This window comes from Acanthaster planci, linkage group LG11 (assembly GCF_054643075.1).
Source record: "Acanthaster planci isolate LZ-2023a linkage group LG11, COTS_SCS, whole genome shotgun sequence".
NCBI classification, from domain to species: domain Eukaryota; kingdom Metazoa; phylum Echinodermata; class Asteroidea; order Valvatida; family Acanthasteridae; genus Acanthaster; species Acanthaster planci.
In genome coordinates, this window is record NC_141787.1 from 17,580,463 (window position 1) to 17,599,395 (window position 18,933).

At 53.7% G+C, this 18,933-nt stretch overlaps 2 protein-coding genes across 2 annotated transcripts in view; both read right to left on the minus strand.

The window, feature by feature from the left end:
• Positions 1–436, minus strand: part of LOC147797526 (TNF receptor-associated factor 2-like) — a 1,059-nt gene extending 623 nt beyond the window's left edge. The window contains exon 1 of the mRNA XM_087143535.1: positions 1–436. This exon is cut by the window's left edge and continues 623 nt beyond it. Within this exon, the coding sequence (XP_086999661.1) occupies positions 1–436 (436 nt within the window).
• A 4,479-nt stretch (positions 437–4,915) lies between these two features.
• Positions 4,916–7,853, minus strand: LOC147797527 (TNF receptor-associated factor 2-like). The gene is made up of 2 exons (XM_087143537.1): positions 6,802–7,853; positions 4,916–5,102 (listed from the first exon to the last, which is right to left on the minus strand). Exons 1-2 carry the CDS (start codon positions 7,851–7,853, stop codon positions 4,916–4,918), a joined length of 1,239 nt encoding a protein of 412 aa, XP_086999663.1.
• Between the last annotated feature and the right edge of the window lie 11,080 nt (positions 7,854–18,933).

The following is an 18,933-nucleotide window of genomic DNA, read 5'->3' on the forward strand; positions in this document are numbered from 1 at the left end:
GGCGGGCGAGTGCATCTTTAGCATCCCTGATATTGGCAATCAGCTTTCTGTTTTTGTCTCTTCCGGCGCGAAGTTCGGCGATGAGGGAATCCAGAGCCTGGCGCCGCTGTGGGTCCCGGTCTGACGCGGAGACGCCCCCGTCGGGTGGAATGGCAAACGCACAGGACTCCTCGTGTTCCCGTTCGTAAAGTTCGAGCGTTCCCGTCCATGTACAACCTTTCCCAAGGCACGCAACCCGCTGTTGTCCGACCTCTCTGGCGGCGTTGGCGTCTTCAATAAATTCGCAGGGCAAAGCATCCGAGGGGAGCGAGCCCAGCGGACAGCGAGGGCAGAGCTGCGCTGGCTGCTCGTTGCAAATGTCTCTCTGTTCCTCAGCGCAGTCCCCGCAGAAGGTGTGATTGCAGAAGAGCTTGACCGGCCTCCGCAGTGCGTTCATACACAGAGGACATATGAGGGAGCTGGACAGCGGTCGATCGAGAAAGAGTTCCCTTGAAAATCCGCGCATAGCAGCGTCTGGAAAGCCGTTTGTCGGAGCAAACGAAGACGGCGGAAACAAAAAAAAAACACCCCGGTGCCTGGAAAGTGACCAGTGACGGACGGGAGGATTGCTTTATTCCAAGCGACGCGTATTACACGAGTTCATCAGCAGGAACGGCAAAGTCGATGGAGAAAAAAAAACAAGAAGAAGACGGGGTGGAATTTTGGTCCCCCGGTGCCGCTTTCGGTTCGGCCTCCTCTACGGCTCTTGATACCAACCACAGTCTCCGCTGAGTACATCGTCTCTCCACCACTTTTGCTTTACTCTTCCCGCCTCCCATACGGTGGCTCGACTCTCATCCACGACAAAACCAAACATCCTACAGCCGACCGAAAACACCTTTGCTGCAAGTTCATCTATCTCCGTGGTAGTAAAACCTGTCACGCGCTCGAAATATTCCGGAGTTGTTTGCCCCCCGGAACAATTGCAAAACAGTAACGCCAAGACGCAAGCCAGAAGGCTGGGTCTGACACGGTCGAATTCCGAAGTTTGAGTGAGAGACCTGTGTAGGTTATTTAGTTGAAGCAGCCAGGAAGCACTGTTCACCACCCTTGGATTCCGAACTCGGTGACCTACCTCTATGCACAGCATCACTTGCGGACAAGGCACTTCGACGTTAAGAATCGCCACGGTGTTTCCAAAGAGTTCCCAAAACTCGTTGGTATTTTCAAAGTGGTCAGTGGGGAACACCGGGTCGGTCGTCCACAGCCACTCCACGTGATGCGCGAGCATCAGGCATATCAGTTGATACCTCGTGTAGTCCCTCCTGGGAATGGGCCTATTCAGGCGCAGTCTCGTGTAGAGTTCCACCGCTGCGTCGCAAGAGCCGTTAAATCGAAACTGGACCTTGAGCTCACCAATCTCCTTTCTGGCGTCTTTCCTCTGTTCTGGGAGGAAGACGTCCTGTCCTACACAACGTTCCGGGCGAGTCGTCAGAGGCACGGACAGAGCCAGATACCGTCGAATCGGTCCATCGTGTTCGACCGCGGCGGCATACTTTGATCCCCATACGTAAAACTGTATCAGAGTCTGCAGCGCGTGGAGGTCTCCCATTCTGACGTGCCCCAAACTGTTCCTCCACCATCTGCCGTCGTCATCTTCCGGTAGTGGGAGATCTCTGGCCAAGCGGTTTGCCCGTGCAACAAGCAGGCGATTGACGCACCGAAGCAGTCTTTTGCCGGTGCGGTTTGAATTTAAAAGGCAAAGGCCGTACCGCGTGCCGAACTCTTGGTCCGTCAGATACCCACGGTACAAGGATTCCTGGGCTATATAGAAATTGGGCCTGGATCTGACTAAATACCCCAGGTATAAGACGATCTGGGAAACGGGAAACCCGCCCTCCTTCTGCGCCCTACAGATCATCATGAGCGATTCCCCCATGCAGCCCTTGCAGACCTCTTCGGTGAAGTAAGAAATTCCTAGCTTAACCATGGCCGTTCGATTGCCTCGTTCCGCCGCACTGCGGAAAAGGTCAATATTGCTGCGTGTGACGGGCACGAGAGCGTCTACACGCCTCAGACCACCCCCGATTCTGTCGACGATTTCACGCAAGTAACGACAGACGCAACGGACGGAACTCAGCGTGTCCAGGTCGGTCATGACAAGAATGGCTACGAGGACGTAAACGGGCAGGTGGATAAGGCCGACTGCGTCCATTTTTCGCACTGCGTGCGTGTGTTTCTTTTTTTGACAATGTTCACGCGGTGTTATTTCTTCAGGTATCACCGAGAATTCGGTCAGTCCTAGAATTCAAGTGTAAGTACCTTCCCGTAGACGCGTCGAGGTGTTGGCAGTGCGAGTTCCAGTCTCGAAATGTCATGGGCCCGACGGAAGCGGCCCCTATATCAGTCGGGTTTGTTTTTATGGAAACAGAATTCGAAGTTGCGCTGGGGTGAATGCATAACGCATCACGTCAGGCGTTGTCACTGGGTATGTACTGGTTTATTCGACATTGTTTAGGAGAAGCGTAAAAGCGTGTAAAACGTGTACAACGCATTAACAGCGGTGTCTTACAGGGAAACTGAGATTAGTTTGTACAAATGCACACGAACTAGGTCTGTAAAATGGTTAAAGAAGGAAGAAGCAATAACAGCGTTGTCTAATGGAAAAGTACACTAAGTTGTACAAAGGCACACGCACTAAGTCTACAAATACAACAATAATAGCGGTGAGTACAGTAATTGAGAAGTTTACAAAGGAAATTTCTACGAATACCCTCTACAGAAGTTCGAACCGATACAAAGGGACGCCGTCTAAAAAAGGCTATGTACAAGCATCAGTAGCACAGCAAAATTTCAGTCTAAGACGCTACTGCTAGGTATGTACAAACTACCGCTAAGTACGACAATTAAGCCGGTGAGTACAGTAAATAAGAATATAACAAAGGGAATATCTACGAATATCTTCTGCAGACGTTCGCCCCGATACAAACGGGCGCCGTCTCGAAAAAAGCTAAGTACAAGCATTAATTAATAGCAGAGCAAACTTTGGGTCTAAGACGCTACTGCCTAGGTATGTACAAACTACCGCTAAGTACGACAATTAAGCCGGTAATTACAGTAAATAAGAATATAACAAAGGGAATATCTACGAATATCTTCTGCAGACGTTCGCACCGATACAAACGGAGCCGTCTCGAAAAAAGCTAAGTACAAGCATTAATTAATAGCAGAGCAAAATTTGGGTCTAAGACGCTACTGCTAGGTATGTACAAACTACCGCTAAGTACGACAATTAAGCCGGTAATTGCAGTAAATAAGAACATAACAAAGGGAATGTCTACGAATATCCTCTACAGACGTTCGCACCGATACAAACGGGCGCCGTGTAGAAAAAGCTAAGTACAAGCATTAATTAATAGCAGAGCAAAATTTCAGTCTAGACGCTACTGCCTAGATATGTACAAACTACCGCCGTTCTTCTGTGAAAAGCCTAAATTAGACAGGCATAAATGCAAGCACTCCTTAGCCGTGTGAAAAAAACTTACCATGTAAGGCGACAATGATGACAAATTTTGACAATTGCGTGGCACAAAAAAAGCAATTACCGCCACTGTCCGATAACGTTGCAAGAGCGATGTCTGTAGAGATGACTGAGTTACTTGCCTGTGCCTGGAAATCCGTCTAAAACCTCCATTTCCAAGTGAAGGATCAAAGTATCGTCCAAAAGGAAGGGTTTGTTAAACACTTCGTCTTTTTGTGCAAACAGCAGACATCCAAGTTGGCTGGTTTCGTCGTAACACGGGAGATGGGGCCCGCCGATACAATAACCGGTGAGTGGGGGGCCTCCAGTCTGGTTCAAAAGTGAGAAAGTCACTCTTCGGGTCAAGATGGCGCAGTTGGTCGGCATTTCCAGAAAGAAGGCGACGTGCGTTCCCAGACCTATTCCTTGTGTTCCGTTGGGATAAAAGTGCAGAATGGCTTCGAAACCACTGTTGAAACGCACACGAAATTTGTAGTCAAAGGTGGATCTGGCTTTGTCGCGAACGGGCTCCAAACCCCGGTCAACCTCAACAATCTGGAGAATCGCGTTCGTTTTCTTGTAAGGTTGCAGTCCTCCAACGGACCGGTCCGGACCGGCGCTAGCAACGGGTCCTGTCTGTGCGAACAGTTGCCCCTCCCCGGTCACTGCGCACTCGGCGTTCGGGACTTGGTCCTGTCTGCGTCTGTCCGGTCCGTCTCCAGGGGTTGTGCTTCGGGCTTGGGGTGAGTAAGGGCAGTTCATTTCGTGTGTCTTTTCGTATTCACAGAGGAGTCCATAATACGAGCATCCCAAATTGGCACATCGGACCGGCATTTGCTGCAACTCTCTGCACAGTTTGTTGAACTTGCGCTTCGTGAATGTCGGTTGACAGCTCGGGCAGAGCCGATTCACTCTACTGCCGTTGGACAACATGTTTGCCCCGATGCAGTCCCGGCAGAACATGTGACCGCACTTGAGGAGTACCGGACTGCGAAAGACCCTCGCGCAGAGGACGCACACCCGAGACCTGCTCACCGGTTGTTTGACGAAAATGTCCACTCGGTGCCCCGCCATCGTGAAGCGGAGGTAAGGGCGTCGGGTCCAAGAGTCGATAGTTTGCGACGTTTGCAGTTGCGTGGTCGGGGGCCGATCCAGAGCCGACGGGACCGGTCAAAGCCCAAATAGCCCCGCCGTGCACTGCTGAATTGGGAAGGTCCCGGCGGGCGCGTGCAAAAGTCCTTTGGAAATACGACGAATCCAAACTATGCTCGATAATCCGCCACGCGTGTCCAATACTTCAGGTCGGTGCGAAGAAAAACGGTCGGAATCCTTCCGGAGAGAGAGGTAAGTTCACAGACGGTCGGAGGTGAGACAAAACCGAAAAACCAGACTCGCTCAAGATAAGCCGCAAGTGCGTCAGGCATGAACTTCCGCGGCAATTTCTATAACGGAGTCGGTGGCGTACGAGCGGTCTCCGGCGTCCCCAGTATTACCATCTGTATTGAAGGACAAGTTGCCTTGATCTATCGGTGGACGCAGGGTGTCCAGGATCCGGTTCCTCCGTTCCACGGCTTCGTTGTTCAACAGGCGAGCCTTGAGGTTCCTAATGCGTATGAAAATTTCAGTCATGAAAAGGAGGAGTAACCCTTCGATGACGAGGATAACAGCGAGCAAGAAAACTGTCGCCAGATCCCAGATTTCCATCCCAAGTCCTGAAAATCAGTCACGGTCAGACAAGGGCTTCCTGCGTCTGCAACGGTCTTCTCTGCGGCAGGTCGAATAATGAGAGAGCCGTGTCAGAATATCTCATTTATAGCTTGCCCTGCTGGCACGTCGTCACGTGATGTAAACGATAATACACCGGGTGTCGGAAGAAAAATAATTCAATACCGGCCAACGGGCGGAGCCCAACTGGGAAAGTCACACAAAGGCAAGCGTCTAGTCCTCCCTCGAGCGGAGAAAGCTTTGGAGCGACTGGCGTTTGCTGGGCTAAACTGGACTCGATATTGGTGTGACGGGGACGCGTCGGCAAACCGAGTCGCCGAGAGAGGACTGGCCTTTCCAAAGAGCGACCCTCACTTGACTGAGCTCGCAAAACCGAACTCGGAGGTCCAAGTTTTCGAGCGCAAACTCCGTCCTCCTATGTAAAATGGAGAGGAACGCGATCAGTAGCAGAATCGCCAAGAGGGTGCCCAGTATGCCGGCGTCCCACCAACTCAGAGCCATCACAGACAGAAGGTACGGTGGGCGCAGGAGCGACACACTTGGACAGGGAGTGACTGGCGAGCGGTTTTGTTTTGGCCCGAGTGCTTTCGTGTACGCCACAATCGTAAAATGTGCCGAGGACGACAAGGCTCCTCGGTGACGTCCGAGAGGTGGGTTGCGCAGCTGAAAATTTAGCGGGCGCAGGAGACACAGGACGGCTTCGTGTCCAGAGGGAAATCTCACCGTCTTGGACAGGACGCAAACGACACGGGACACGTTGTTATGCCTAGCGTAAGGGAGGTAAGGGCCAAATCGGCTATATTTGGGGAAACAAACTTTAAAACTACACTGGTTTTCACAAACAAACAAACAAATAGAGAAGAGGTGCCCTATGAAATCGAGTTCACGCAAATGCACTGAACAATCTAGCGGGAGATGAGCGTAGCGTCTAAAGAGGTTCTCCCCCGGGGTGTATTTTGGCAGTAAGTGGCACCTCGGGTCGGGGACGGATAAAGACAGTTGCGTTCATGCATTCGTTCGTATTCGCCGAGCTCTCCCGTCCAGCCACATCCAAGATTGATACACCGGACCCGCCTGAGCTTTACTTCTCGGGAAGTCGTGGAGTGTTCCGGAAACTCGGTGGGCCACAGTTCAGATGAATCGGACGCGAGGGGACAGCGAGGACAAAGCTGGATCCGGCTCCCGGCACAGATTATTCTCTGTCGCAGGACGCAGTCGCGGCAATACGTGTGACCGCAGAAGATCTCCACCGGCCTGCGCAAAACCCCCATGCACATGAAACACACCAGATACGACGGCACCGGCCTATCAATAACAATTGCTCTTGGGTGTCCCTCCATCTCGTCCGAGACGCAGGGAAAAAGGGGTCAGTCAGCAACAGGGTGCCGCGAGGCTTTAATTTTGGGGCGAGGGCGCGGTATTACCGAAAGTTAAATCGAAACGCTCACAAGGTCAGTCTGAGTCCAAGGCTAGCTTCCGCCGCCGCTCAGCTGCCCGAAGTTTCCACGACAACTTTGAGAAACATGACGTCATTTACAGTATAGGGTCTGCGGTATGCATCGTCTTGTTTCACGAACAAGGCACTTCCCTTGCCCGCATTGTAATGAGAGACGGGCCTCTGCACAGCTGGGTCTGAGGAATCTATCCTGAATTTGTAGCTGTAATGAGGGTGGCCTGTATTTTGATCCAGCAAGAAGAAGGTAACTTTCAGTTTGGCTGGCCAGGGGAGGATCGCGTCGTGTTTAGTCTTCATGACGACCACAAAGACGGAGATGTGGGTCTCCTGCCCCAACCCGTCTCCGTGCGGGTAAAAACGTAGGCAGAGCTTGTAGCCGTAAGGGGAAGTGTAGAATGGGGGGGATTGGAGATATCCGCCTCGATTTCGGGCATTGTACTTCTTCTCCTCCACGCCTGGGATCCTCCAGATCAGTCTTCCGTCGTGGCTGACCGGATCAGGCGGCCGAGTGGGCCTGGCATCCCAATTCAACAATCGCTCCTTTAGCGACTTTTGCTGGGTCTGGAGGTTTACGATTTTGTTAAGCAATTCGGCCAGGTCAGATCTGATGAGATTGTTGATTTCTTCGAGGTTGGCATTCTTTTCGTTCACGCGTTGCAGAAGAATACTCATTTCCTCCATCCTGCCGGCCAAGGCGCCAACGTCTCGATCGTCTGCGCAAATTTCGTCTCGGAGGGAGTCGAGTGTCTGTTGCCCAAGTTGGTCCGAGCTGGTTTTCTCATCTCCCCCGCACGTCCCTTCAGCAGAAGGCACGGTAAATTGGCAACGGCTTTCGTGCTCGCCTTCGTAGTGTTGGAGCTTTCCCGTCCACATACAGCCAGCATTGGGGCACGCCACAGCTTGGAGTTTTACCTTCCGTTCCGCCTCCGAATCTTCGAGCAGGTTGTGCGACCACAGATCGCCGGGTGAAGAAATGTTTGCAGGACAGGCGGGGCAGCGCGGGGGCAGCAACAGTTCCTGACAAAGCTTTTTCTTGCGCTCCACGCAGTCATGGCAGAATGTGTGACCGCAGGAGACTGTGATGGGATTCTTCAGAATGTTGTTACACAGGTGACAGACGAGAGATTTCGGCAGTTGGGGAAACAGTTTGCGAGAGTAGCCGATCACCTCCATGTCCGAGGAGCACTCTCGAAATGATGAAAGACGAAAGAACAACTGATGGGGTCCTATGTCCGGCCCGTTTTATTCGGAGGTAGGTGTTATACGCGGGTAAAATCATTTGTCTTTTGGAAGGGACGCCCAAAAGTCGAGTACAATGGTGTCAAATAGGAAATAGAGGGTTTGATGTACGCTCCCTGTTGCGGCTAAAATTTGGAAATGACAACACTCCCGCTTTTTCTTTCGGAGGGCCTATCCAAGTCAAAAATACCGGGGTGGCAAAGAAACTTCGAGCGGTACAATTACTCTTTAGCTGTTGCTGCAGAATAAAGTCAAACCTTCCGTCCGGGGCCAAGACAGGACCGAGTCCTAGTCCCCCGTTAGGGTAGTTAAGCCGACCGATATGTGAGTGCTACGTCCGGTTCCGCAACCGCTTGAGTAAAGCGTGCGCGAAGCCTGTAGCCGAACGGCGATGTGAAAAAGTCGCCCCATTGATAAATTCATCAATACTTGAATTTGACCGGGCCGCTTCCCTCTTTTTCTTCCCAGTGCCGCCAATTAACCACTGGAACTTACCGCTGTAAAAAAGACGACAATTTTAGTTTCTCCGACCTCCAAATCGCTCACGAATCGTACTGCGTTATTTCAGGGCCCCAATCACGTCCTCGAAATCTTTGCTGCCGGGCGATCAGCGACGTTGCAGCCGCACGCTCACGGTGGTGTTGTCAAAGTTCCAATTTGCAAGTGTCCGACCGCAAGAGGTCCACGAGGACATTAACCGCATATACGCCTTGGTGTATCGCATAGGTGTCGTCGTCCACGTGCCTCAGATTCACGCAGGGGTCGCTAAACCACATCGGGGCCCCTCTGACGGATATCAGTTCGTTGGGCAGAAGGTCGGTCCGCGCCACCGAGGACTGGGGATCAAAGAGTTCGTCCTGCCGGAATCCGGTTTCCTCGCTGAGGGGCACAGCGGCGAGCACGTCTATGTTGGACGCAGTAGACACCACCGCGGCGTTGCGGGCCATTAGGGAACAGAGCATGCATCGGAAAGTGAAGAGCAGGGGCTCGGACGCGAGGCGCTCATCCCTGTCGCCGACCAAATAGCTGTGCGTGTGTGGCATCTGCGTCTTGATGAGCAAGGACGCCAGGTAGACCGCGCAGTCCAAGAGGCACTCCAAGCCCAGAACACTTTCGAGCGTCTCGTCCTCGTACATGATCGCCGGCAAGCGTACGGGTCCCCTCTCCTTGCGTGCGTTGAAGTAGAGGCAATTTTCCGAACTGCACTTTGCCTTGGAGAACACGGTGGCGAGGCAATCTGCCCTCGTTTCGGACACGGGAACCTCCTTGTCCACACAGGCGCTGAGAATTCGATCCACCCAGTCCGCGTTGGTGGGGTGGAGCCAGCGGTTCCTGTACTTCCATTCGTACGGGCGGCTACTCTGCACGTACTTCTCCCGTCCCAAGTGGGTGGCGTCGAAGGGACTCCACTTTCTGTAATAATTCGAGTGAGCGCACTCCGTCTCGGCAGCGCAGTCCAAGGGAAATTTGACAAAGGGCAGGGAGGAGGCTGGTAGGTTCCTGCCATCCGCTCGGCGGGGATTCAAAATCTTGGGCACCAATCGCACGTCGTTGTCGGGCGCCCCCTTGACTTTGGCGTAGCGGTCGACGTCTATTCCGACGACGCTGGAACCGGCCCTCTTGAGGGACGAACGGACAGCACGATGTTGAGCCACGTACCTGGGACTGCAAACCAGGACAGCACACCTGTCGCCCTTGTCGGATAGTTTAGGACACACAACGGACACGGGCTGCGCACAGTTGTAAGACTGTGCCAGCAGGGCCGTCTCCACGAGAGAATCCACGAGGCGGCCATCCTCCCGGTTGAGGTACTCGTGTGCTGAGAGGCCGGTCAAGTCGTATTCCCCCGTACCGGCCTGCCTGACACCCGGAAAAACCTCCTCTAGGTCGTTTTCGGTCATGACAACCTCCCTTATTCGCGAAGGCTCGGAATACGAATGGCCAACGTGACACAAGTCAAAAACTATATCCATAGGGCTATAGGGCCGAAGACGAGTAATACGGGAAAAAAGTATCATATATTTTGAAGTATACAGAGCGTCGCGCGTGCCTTGAAGCGATTTTCCCGGTTTCTGATATTAAACGCGGGAGGACACACCAATCACAAACGGTATGGCCCAGCCCGGAGCAAAGCAAGCGACGCAGCACCATGACCGGAGATCTTCAAGACCCGAGGGCCATCGAAGACCGTGCTTCGGCCGCTTGGATAACCTCGTTCGTAGAAACGGTCGAACACGTGCAAAAGCTCGAGATCGTCAAGGGACTGGATCCGGAGATGGTAGCCCGAGAGAGCCGGGATAGTATGCGTCACAACCTGTCTGTTCTCAAGCAACTGCACGCACTCGTTCTACGTCAGTCGGAGGTGGGACTGAGGTACGTAACGTTTCAACTCGATGTGCTGTTGACGGGCCACGTGGCGGAGCTGGAGAGAGTTGTGGCGTGCCTGGATAAGTACGTCTCGTCCGGACGCAAGGGAACGAAAAGAGGGGACAGGAGGAGAGAGTACTTTGAGGACATTTTTCGCCTGAAGGGATGCGAGACGTACCACCAGTATTCGGCGGCGCTCTCTAGAGACCTGCACGACGTCAGGAGCATCATGGAGGCCTGCGACGCGACCGACTTCTTCTGGAACTGCACAACCGATTCCAGGAGGGCAGCGCGCTTGTCAGACCTGAAGAGATACGCCTGCAACCTGTACGGCCGGACGTGGATACTGCCCCCACACCTGCTGGACTCCTCCATCCGATGCCGCCTTTGCGTGCGCGAAGAAATTTTTTCCCTGGCCCAGCCCGCATTCGGAGATGAGGCGACGGGGTATTGCCATCACGCCGCGGATTACGCAATGGAGAGGATCGACGCGTACGACATGCCCGACGGAGAACGGGAACAGGAGGCGAGTGCGCGGTGTTCGTCCTCGGACTCCAGAACGCTGGAGCTGAAGATTCACGAGAAGCGAGGGAGGGAAGCCGAGGCTAAACACGAGGAGCTGTTTTGGGAAATGCTGCGCAGCAGGCAAGAGCCGGACGAGGACGCCCTGGAGAAGGAGAGCCGCCTCCTGTTTGAGAAAGCAAGAGCGACAAACCAGAGACTTTACGAGGGCCTGCTCTCGGAAGATAGCGAGTGGACAGATTTTGCAAACAGCTTGCCCCTGCTGCCGCGAAGCGAGCAAAGGGAATTTGTAGGCGGGGCTTTTGGCATCGCTCCAAAGAAGCTGGTGAGCAACCGGAGGGCCGTGCTGCAGAGAAAGATGAGATCCCGGCACGAAAGGGGCCTGAGGGAGCTGAGACGGCAGTGTGAGAGGGACGAGGCGGAAGCCAGATCCGGCACAACGAGCCTGCACAGGCAGGTCGACGAGGAGCAGCTTGCGCTGATGGCAAGAAGCGAGGAGGACGCAGAGCTAACCGCTGCCATCACCGAGATGAAAGAGATGACCGCGGGGACGTGCTTGAGCGCGGCAAGGGAGCGCGTGATCGAGGTGAAGAGACAGACCCTGAAAATTCAGCTGGAGGACATGGAGAGCAAGATGAACGAAACGCATCAGGCCATGTTGCAGAGCCTGTGTCCTCCAGCGATCGGGCCGCTGCTGATGGATTCGACATTTTGCCTGTGCAGGGCGCTAGCGGCGGACGAACTGTTCGAGAAGGCGGCGCGGGGATATTGCGCAGGCATAGCCGACCTGGATAGGGTGGGTCATTTTGGACATCGCGCTCTGGAGGTTGCCGATTTTATCGGCGAGGCGTCCCTAGAAAAGGCAACCATCAGTAAAATGTCAGAGAGCATTAAGTACCACGTCATGGGTCCGATAGCGGCGGGGTTAGGACAAAGCAGTCCGACCCCCGTGCGCCCGGGCGTAATGCTGAACTGCAGCTGGTCTGCGGCGGGCGTGGCCCCGGAAACCAAACTAAAAATGAAGCAGTTTTGCAATTTCGAGGACCGGAGGGAACTACTGCGCAGCGCCGGTAATTTCCGGGACCTGTTCCGAATGCTACCGTGTTCCATCGCGGATGGCAGGGCACAAGATTACCAGGGGGACTCGGAGGAGAGTAACGTCTTCCAGAGACACCTAGACGCGGTTCGGGAGGCCGTTTGTGCGGTGCAAGCTTACAACGACATGTCCCGCGAACGGCCAATGCCTCTTTATCGATCGGACGACGCGGGCCATTGTCTCTCGAGTTTTCTAGGGGAGGGGGACACGTTCGACCTCAGACCCGGGCTGTACCTGAGGGGCTTCCACAAGCCAATGGTACTCATTCTCCAACAAGATCGCAAGGGGAGTGGAGAATGCCTGGAGGCGTACCAGAGTCGCAGCGTGTTTCGTCTCTTGGCAGCCGCCCACCCGGCCACACGACCGGAGGCACAATAGGGCACGGGGGCAGTATCAAACGGAATAAACTAAAGAAAAGGAAAGACGTGGTGGGCTTTATTTTCTTTTGATAAAAAGATTTATCTCAAACGGACGAAATGAGCAACGTTATAAACAACCAATTTTCCAGCAAGAAGTGCTCTGGCTGAGTCCCGATGGCTTTAACGCCAACGTCTTTTCACTGTCTATTCCGCGGAGGGCGCCGAGATAACGCCCCTTCATTTTCTCCATCGCAGCCTCGCCGATTTCTTCCTGAATTGAAGATCTGATCACGACTCTCGTGTCCCGGTTGAGGCTGCCGATCTGGGCCTTCTTGCTGCCGAAAAAGCGAGCCACTTGATTGCGGACAAAGGGCACGGTGAGCATCATGACCTCAAAGAACCGCAACAGTCTCTTTCGCTTCTCTCCTTTTGGGTCAAGGGCGTGGTCGAGCATGGTCACTCCGAAAAGACACTGATACACCAGATTCTGTGCCGCGTCCCTGAAGAGTTTTGATCTGTTCTGCTGTTTGTTGGCACGCCGGAGTTTACTGTCCGTCTCCTCGACGGTTATATTTCGGTCCGCCGCACTTGCTATCGACTGCAGGTCGTCGTCAATGGCTCTCTTGATGGCTGCGAACTCTTCCTCCCCCGACGGTATCGCCACTGTCGTATCGAAGGCGGTCGTACAGGCGTTTGCGATATCATAAAGGAGAAAGTCCTGTCGCAGAGAAAGTTCCGGGCCGGGAGAGCAGACCTCCTGAATCCGCACGTATTCTATCTGGGTACCCATAAGATCAACGCCCGGGCCGCCTCCGGTTGGCAAGCCGCACTCCAGCATAGCAATCCTCAGGATATCCTTACGTCCCCTCCCTCGGTTCTTCTTCCTCCGGCATCTGCCGAGGGCTCTCCTCCTGACTTTGTTTTCTCGGCGTCTCCTCTTGTGGCCGCGCGTCCGGGCCATGCCTTTCCGGTCCCCGCGGCGAATGCGAAGTAATAACCAACCGGCAGTATTACACAGTTGCCCCAGGCAAAGAAACATGCGCACAGCCGTACTGCGCAGCAAGACCGGTCACCCCACGAATGTCACATGGCCCCAGAAGCCACCGACAACCAATGAAACGGCAGCGGCGCTGTGACGCACTGCTCAACACCCTTTCGGAAAAAAGGCACGGGATTGCCTCTCGAGTCAGATCGGGGACAGACACCGTCAAGTGAGGTCGAGAGAAAACTACCGCCATGGCATTGTCGAAAGCTTACAGCACAAGCACCGTGGCGGAGCTGTCACTGAAAGTCTTTGACAAACTGAGTCCCGAGGAGCGCCGGACAGCGGCGGCAGTCTGCAGAGGAGAGAAGAGCGAGGTATCGAGGGATGAACTAATAAGACTTTTGACGTCTAAGTACGCGGGTATTTGCCGAGACATCAACGGCAGCACCGACAAATTCGAATGCACCACTTACTGCAACCTGTTGATGAACAGGTTCTGCGTGGAGATCGTGCAAAATTCCCTAGCAGACTTTACACCCAGATATTTCAAAAAGAATTCTTCTCGTGGAGTGACGTTCTTCGAGGAAATGCTGAGCGGGACCCCCGAAGACAAGGACTCCATCGTCGCGTGTGCCGCCCTGGGGATCATGCTGTGCTGGTCCGTCGCTACGGGTATGCGGCCAATGCAGCAGACAACACTGAGGTGTTTCTCGCTCATAGTTCAGATCAAAGGTCTGACTAAGTCAACTGAAAGCTCCTCCGGCCACCCTTCGACGGTAAAGATGCTGTCGGACATCGTCAAGGACTTGAAGCCCCCAACAAATCAGGCGCAGATGGACAGTACACTGGAGACCCTTCTGCAGGCCGACCCGATGCTGTCTCGTGTTTGGAGCAGTCAGTTCGACCGTCAAATTTTCATGGCACTGGAACGGACTGAGATTCCCTCCTCCCAGACAATGGAGCGCAAAAAGGCCGCAGAAAAACTGATACAGAGTCTCTCCGAGGCTTACAAAGAAGCCAAGGCGTTGATGTCAGGGCAGAAGCGAAAGAGGAGCAGTGGAGGAGCCGCAGAGGGAATGCTGCCGAAGAAAGCCAGGCGTTCCGCACCGGCCACGGAAACACGACCCCCGCAAGACAAAGACAACCCGCGAAGAGAGAGCCCTGTTTTGAAAACCAAGGACACTCCACAGAAACTTACGGAGACCGCGTCCGTGCCTGGGGAGATGCAAAAACCTCGTATGCCCGCAGCAAATCCAGAGCCGGCAGGGAGTGGTGAGAAGCCACCCTCGAATTTTCCAGCTTCAGCAACCACCGCACACGTGCCTCGGGAGACCGAGAAGCCCAGCACATCGCCCACGGGGCTGCCACAAGAGAGGGCGAAATCACTCGCAGCAACCGGGGACATGCCCCGGAAAAGGGACAAGCCGAGGAAGGAGAAACTGTCACTGAGCAAATCTCCGAGAAAGGAGCCAAGGGCGGAGACCGCATCTGTGCCTCGGGAGATGCCAACACCTGATTTGGCCGCAGAATATCCGGAGCCGGGAAGGAGTACGGAGGAGCCACCTTCGGGGACCCCAGTTTCAGCAACCACCGCACACGTGCCTCGGGAGACCGAGAAGCCCAGCACATCGCCCACGGGGCTGCCACAAGAGAGGGCGAAACCTCTCGCAGGAACCGGGGACATGCCCCGGAAAAGGGACAAGCCGAGGAAAGAGAAACTGTCACTGAGCAAATCTCCGCGAAAGGAGCCACGGGCGGAGACCGCATCAGTGCCTCGGGAGATGCAAACACCTGATTTGGCCGCAGAATACCCGGAGCCGGGAAGGAGTACGGAAGAGCCACCTTCGGGGACCCCAGTTTCGGCACCCACCGCATTCGTGCCTCGTGAGACCGAGAAGCCGAGAACGTCGCCCACAGGGCTGCCGCAAGAGAGGGCGAAACCTCTCGCAGCAACCGGGGACATGCCCCGGAAAAGGGACAAGCCGAGGAAGGAGAAACTGTCACTGAGCAAATCTCCGAGAAAGGAGCCAAGGGCGGAGACCGCATCTGTGCCTCGGGAGATGCCAACACCTGATTTGGCCGCAGAATATCCGGAGCCGGGAAGGAGTACGGAGGAGCCACCTTCGGGGACCCCAGTTTCAGCAACCACCGCACACGTGCCTCGGGAGACCGAGAAGCCCAGCACATCGCCCACGGGGCTGCCACAAGAGAGGGCGAAACCTCTCGCAGGAACCGGGGACATGCCCCGGAAAAGGGACAAGCCGAGGAAAGAGAAACTGTCACTGAGCAAATCTCCGCGAAAGGAGCCACGGGCGGAGACCGCATCAGTGCCTCGGGAGATGCAAACACCTGATTTGGCCGCAGAATACCCGGAGCCGGGAAGGAGTACGGAAGAGCCACCTTCGGGGACCCCAGTTTCGGCACCCACCGCATTCGTGCCTCGGGAGACCGAGAAGCCGAGAACGTCGCCCACAGGGCTGCCGCAAGAGAGGGCGAAACCTCTCGCAGCAACCGGGGACATGCCCCGGAAAAGGGACAAGCCGAGGAAGGAGAAACTGTCACTGAGCAAATCTCCGAGAAAGGAGCCAAGGGCGGAGACCGCATCTGTGCCTCGGGAGATGCAAACACCTGATTTGGCCGCAGAATATCCGGAGCCGGGAAGGAGTACGGAGGAGCCACCTTCGGGGACCCCAGTTTCAGCATCCACCGCATTCGTGCCTCGTGAGACCGAGAAGCCGAGAACGTCGCCCACGGGGCTGCCGCAAGAGAGGGCGAAACCTCTCGCAGGAACCGGGGACATGCCCCGGAAAAAGGAGAAGCCAAAAATGGAGAGACTCCCGTCGTTCAAGTCTCTGCAAAAGGAGCCACGGGCGGAGACCGCGTCATTGCTTTGGGAGATGCTAAGAGTGAATCTACCCGCAACAGATTCGGAGCCAGCAAGGAGTAGAGAGGAGCCACCCCCTAGGGCCCCAGTCTCAGCAACCACCTCGTTCGAGCCTCAGGAGACCGACAAACCGAGCACGCCTCCCGCGGTACTGCCGCAGGAAAGGGAGAAACCTCTTGTGACAGCTGCAGATATGCCCCGTAAAAAGGAGAGGCCGAGGGAGGAGAAGCTCACATCCTCAAAGTCTTCGCAGAAGGAGTTACCGGCGGGGACTGCACCAGTGCCCCAGCAGATGCAAAAACCGAGCTCTCCCAGATCAGATCCAGAGTCGGCAAGTGCACCGGTCACAGAGCCGACAGCAGAGACCCGAAAACCACTCGCTACGGCATCGCATGAGCCCCGAGAGACAGACAAGCCCGGTAAGCCGGTTATGGGGTTCTCCGCTGAGGTAGGAGAACCCCAGACACGAGACACGACACGAGGTGGCCACGACGGACAAGACTCGCATCCAGGTACCTCTCAGTCCACGGGATCAGCCAAATCCGAGTCGAAGGCTGAACAGCCGAAAAAGCACTCGACTCTCGACTTGGTGAAAAGTTTGAGGAACCTGCCAAAGTACGAGAAGTCGAGAGAGCGTAAGCAAGACCAACGATTTTTAACACTGCTCGACCCAGACAAACACAAGCTTGTTAAGGGCCCGTACAGCCACCGACCCAAAGTGCCGAGGGCCGATATAAGACAGGACGAGGTTCAAGAAGTGCTCGGGCTACACGCAGTCTTCAAGGCCAAACTGGGCGACGAATTTTGCGGAGCCCAGCCCACACGCGCAGAGGACACCCAATTTGTCTATTTCGACGCACCCGGTGACAAGAAGAACTACACGCGGGTCTTGGAGGGGCACCAGTTGACGGAAAATCAGCTATCCCGCCTTGACAAAAGCGTCTGGCTACACTTTATGTACCGTTCGTGCGCGGGCATCGGGGGAAGCCTGAGCGACATAAGCATATCAGTAGACCGCAAGACGGATGCGATCGTGAAAGTTCTGGTGGCCCCGCTGGACTTCCAGCGAAAGTACAGCGATGCCTACCGAGAAAAAGTGAGAGAAAAGTTCGGAAAGGGACCCGGCGATCTGCTGAGTCTTTTGTTCTCGGACATGCCGCGAGTCAGCAGAGCCAAAATCGTCCTGGATGTGGTGAAAAGAGAGAAAAGGTTCTTCCAGCAGAAACTCTGCCGCCTCTTGATCATGAGTTTCGTTTATCAGGACCGGGTGGTAGATTTCCTCAGAGGGCTGGAGAGACTGTAGACGGAGGTAGATCCAAACTGTCGGTTTATCTTCTAAAGTTGAATGCTCCAGCAGAATAAGAGGTTTCGACTGGCGCATTTTAAGGTCGTGTTTCAGCAAATGTTTGACAGGCTTCCGAAATGTAACTGTGAAGCACCGAAGGACTTTCATAAAGTAGTCTGTATCTTTGAAAAGGAAAGGCTTTCGGAAAGTAGCTGCCTCTTAAACCACGGAGGTTTTCCATTAGTTCCGTCAGTTCCATTGGTTCCTTTGCTTCCAAACCTGGCAGCTGGACTTGAGGATTTTTTTTTAAAAAGTTGTCTGCATTGTAACCCGAACGTTGTTACAATCGTACGAGAGCACCGACTTTCCGAAAAGCCTTTGCTTTACCGGTATGCCGCAACTTTCTTGATTTTTGACTGAATTCCCTTTTCTGGGTTTTGGTTTTAAGACTTTGAACATGTGTCTGTAGAATAACCAAATACCTTTACAATACTGTCAGCATCTATAACCGGAAAAAAAACCAAAAATGGCTCCATTTTGGATCAAGCACTCCCCGAAAGCCACTTTCTCGCAATTGAAACCTCCTCCATTTCCAAAGCTGTCAGCTTCGGCTTAACCAAATAGCTTCCTGAAGTTGGCAGGTTTTCGACATCCAACTCTGTGAGCCAACTGGCTTTTCAAAGGCTGCTAGTTATACCACTAAGAGGATGCAAGCATTTTTTCCCCCAAAGAAACGACCCGTCTCATGGCTGTAGCGGCTATTTATTGAATCCATCAGTATTCATCTCAAAGTATGAGTGAGCTTTATAAGGGCAAAGAGTGCACTTCCAAAGAAGAAATGTCTCATCTGCAACGTTTTCACTAATCCCTCAGTAATGGCATATTGTAAATAGCGAAAGAGATTTGTATGGCTTGATAGTTATAGTATGCAAATGTATAAAGGCTCTTGAAAAACCTTACGCGTTAGTTGACTAGGCTTTAGGTAGTTAACTCTATTATGTCAGCACTTCGGTGGCAGCAAAGTTCGACAGATTCCTTTACATATCATGTTGCGTCTCAGTAGTTAACTCAGGAGATCCAAAGTGGCACTTGAAGTTTTTTGGAAAGGGGAAAAGTAAAAGGCGTTCGTTAAATTCTTTTTGTGAGCCAAAGGGGTTTCGGTACAAAATTAACTGTACATTTAGATATGACATTGTTGGGAGAAGTGTCCTTTGCGTACTCTAGAGGCTTTGCACATTTTACGCTAGAATGTAGAAAGCTGAAGATATCTGGTTTTAATCAAAACGTGCTTGTTCTTTATGTGTTTCACCAGAGTGGCATTGAGCGATTCCTGGTCCCCAAACCTCAATCTCCCAGAAGTTTAAAGATCACCCACCGGTAGTGTTACATATACGGGTTGCTTTGATTAAACCTTATCTTCTCGCCAAGCACACTAAAGACTCTCACTGACTCCCTTTCTCCTTTTGCCATTTTTATCAAAGGCGTTTATTCACGGCTTCAGTAGCACAAGTTTAGT

Bases quoted from the DNA above. Each gene is read 5' to 3' on its own strand.
- LOC147797527 (XM_087143537.1), bottom strand. From the start codon at position 7,853: ATGGAGGTGATCGGCTACTCTCGCAAACTGTTTCCCCAACTGCCGAAA. The intron at 5,103-6,801 runs GTTCGTGAAACA...CATACGCATTAG, and splicing joins GCGGGCAAGGGAAGTGCCTT to GAACCTCAAGGCTCGCCTGT.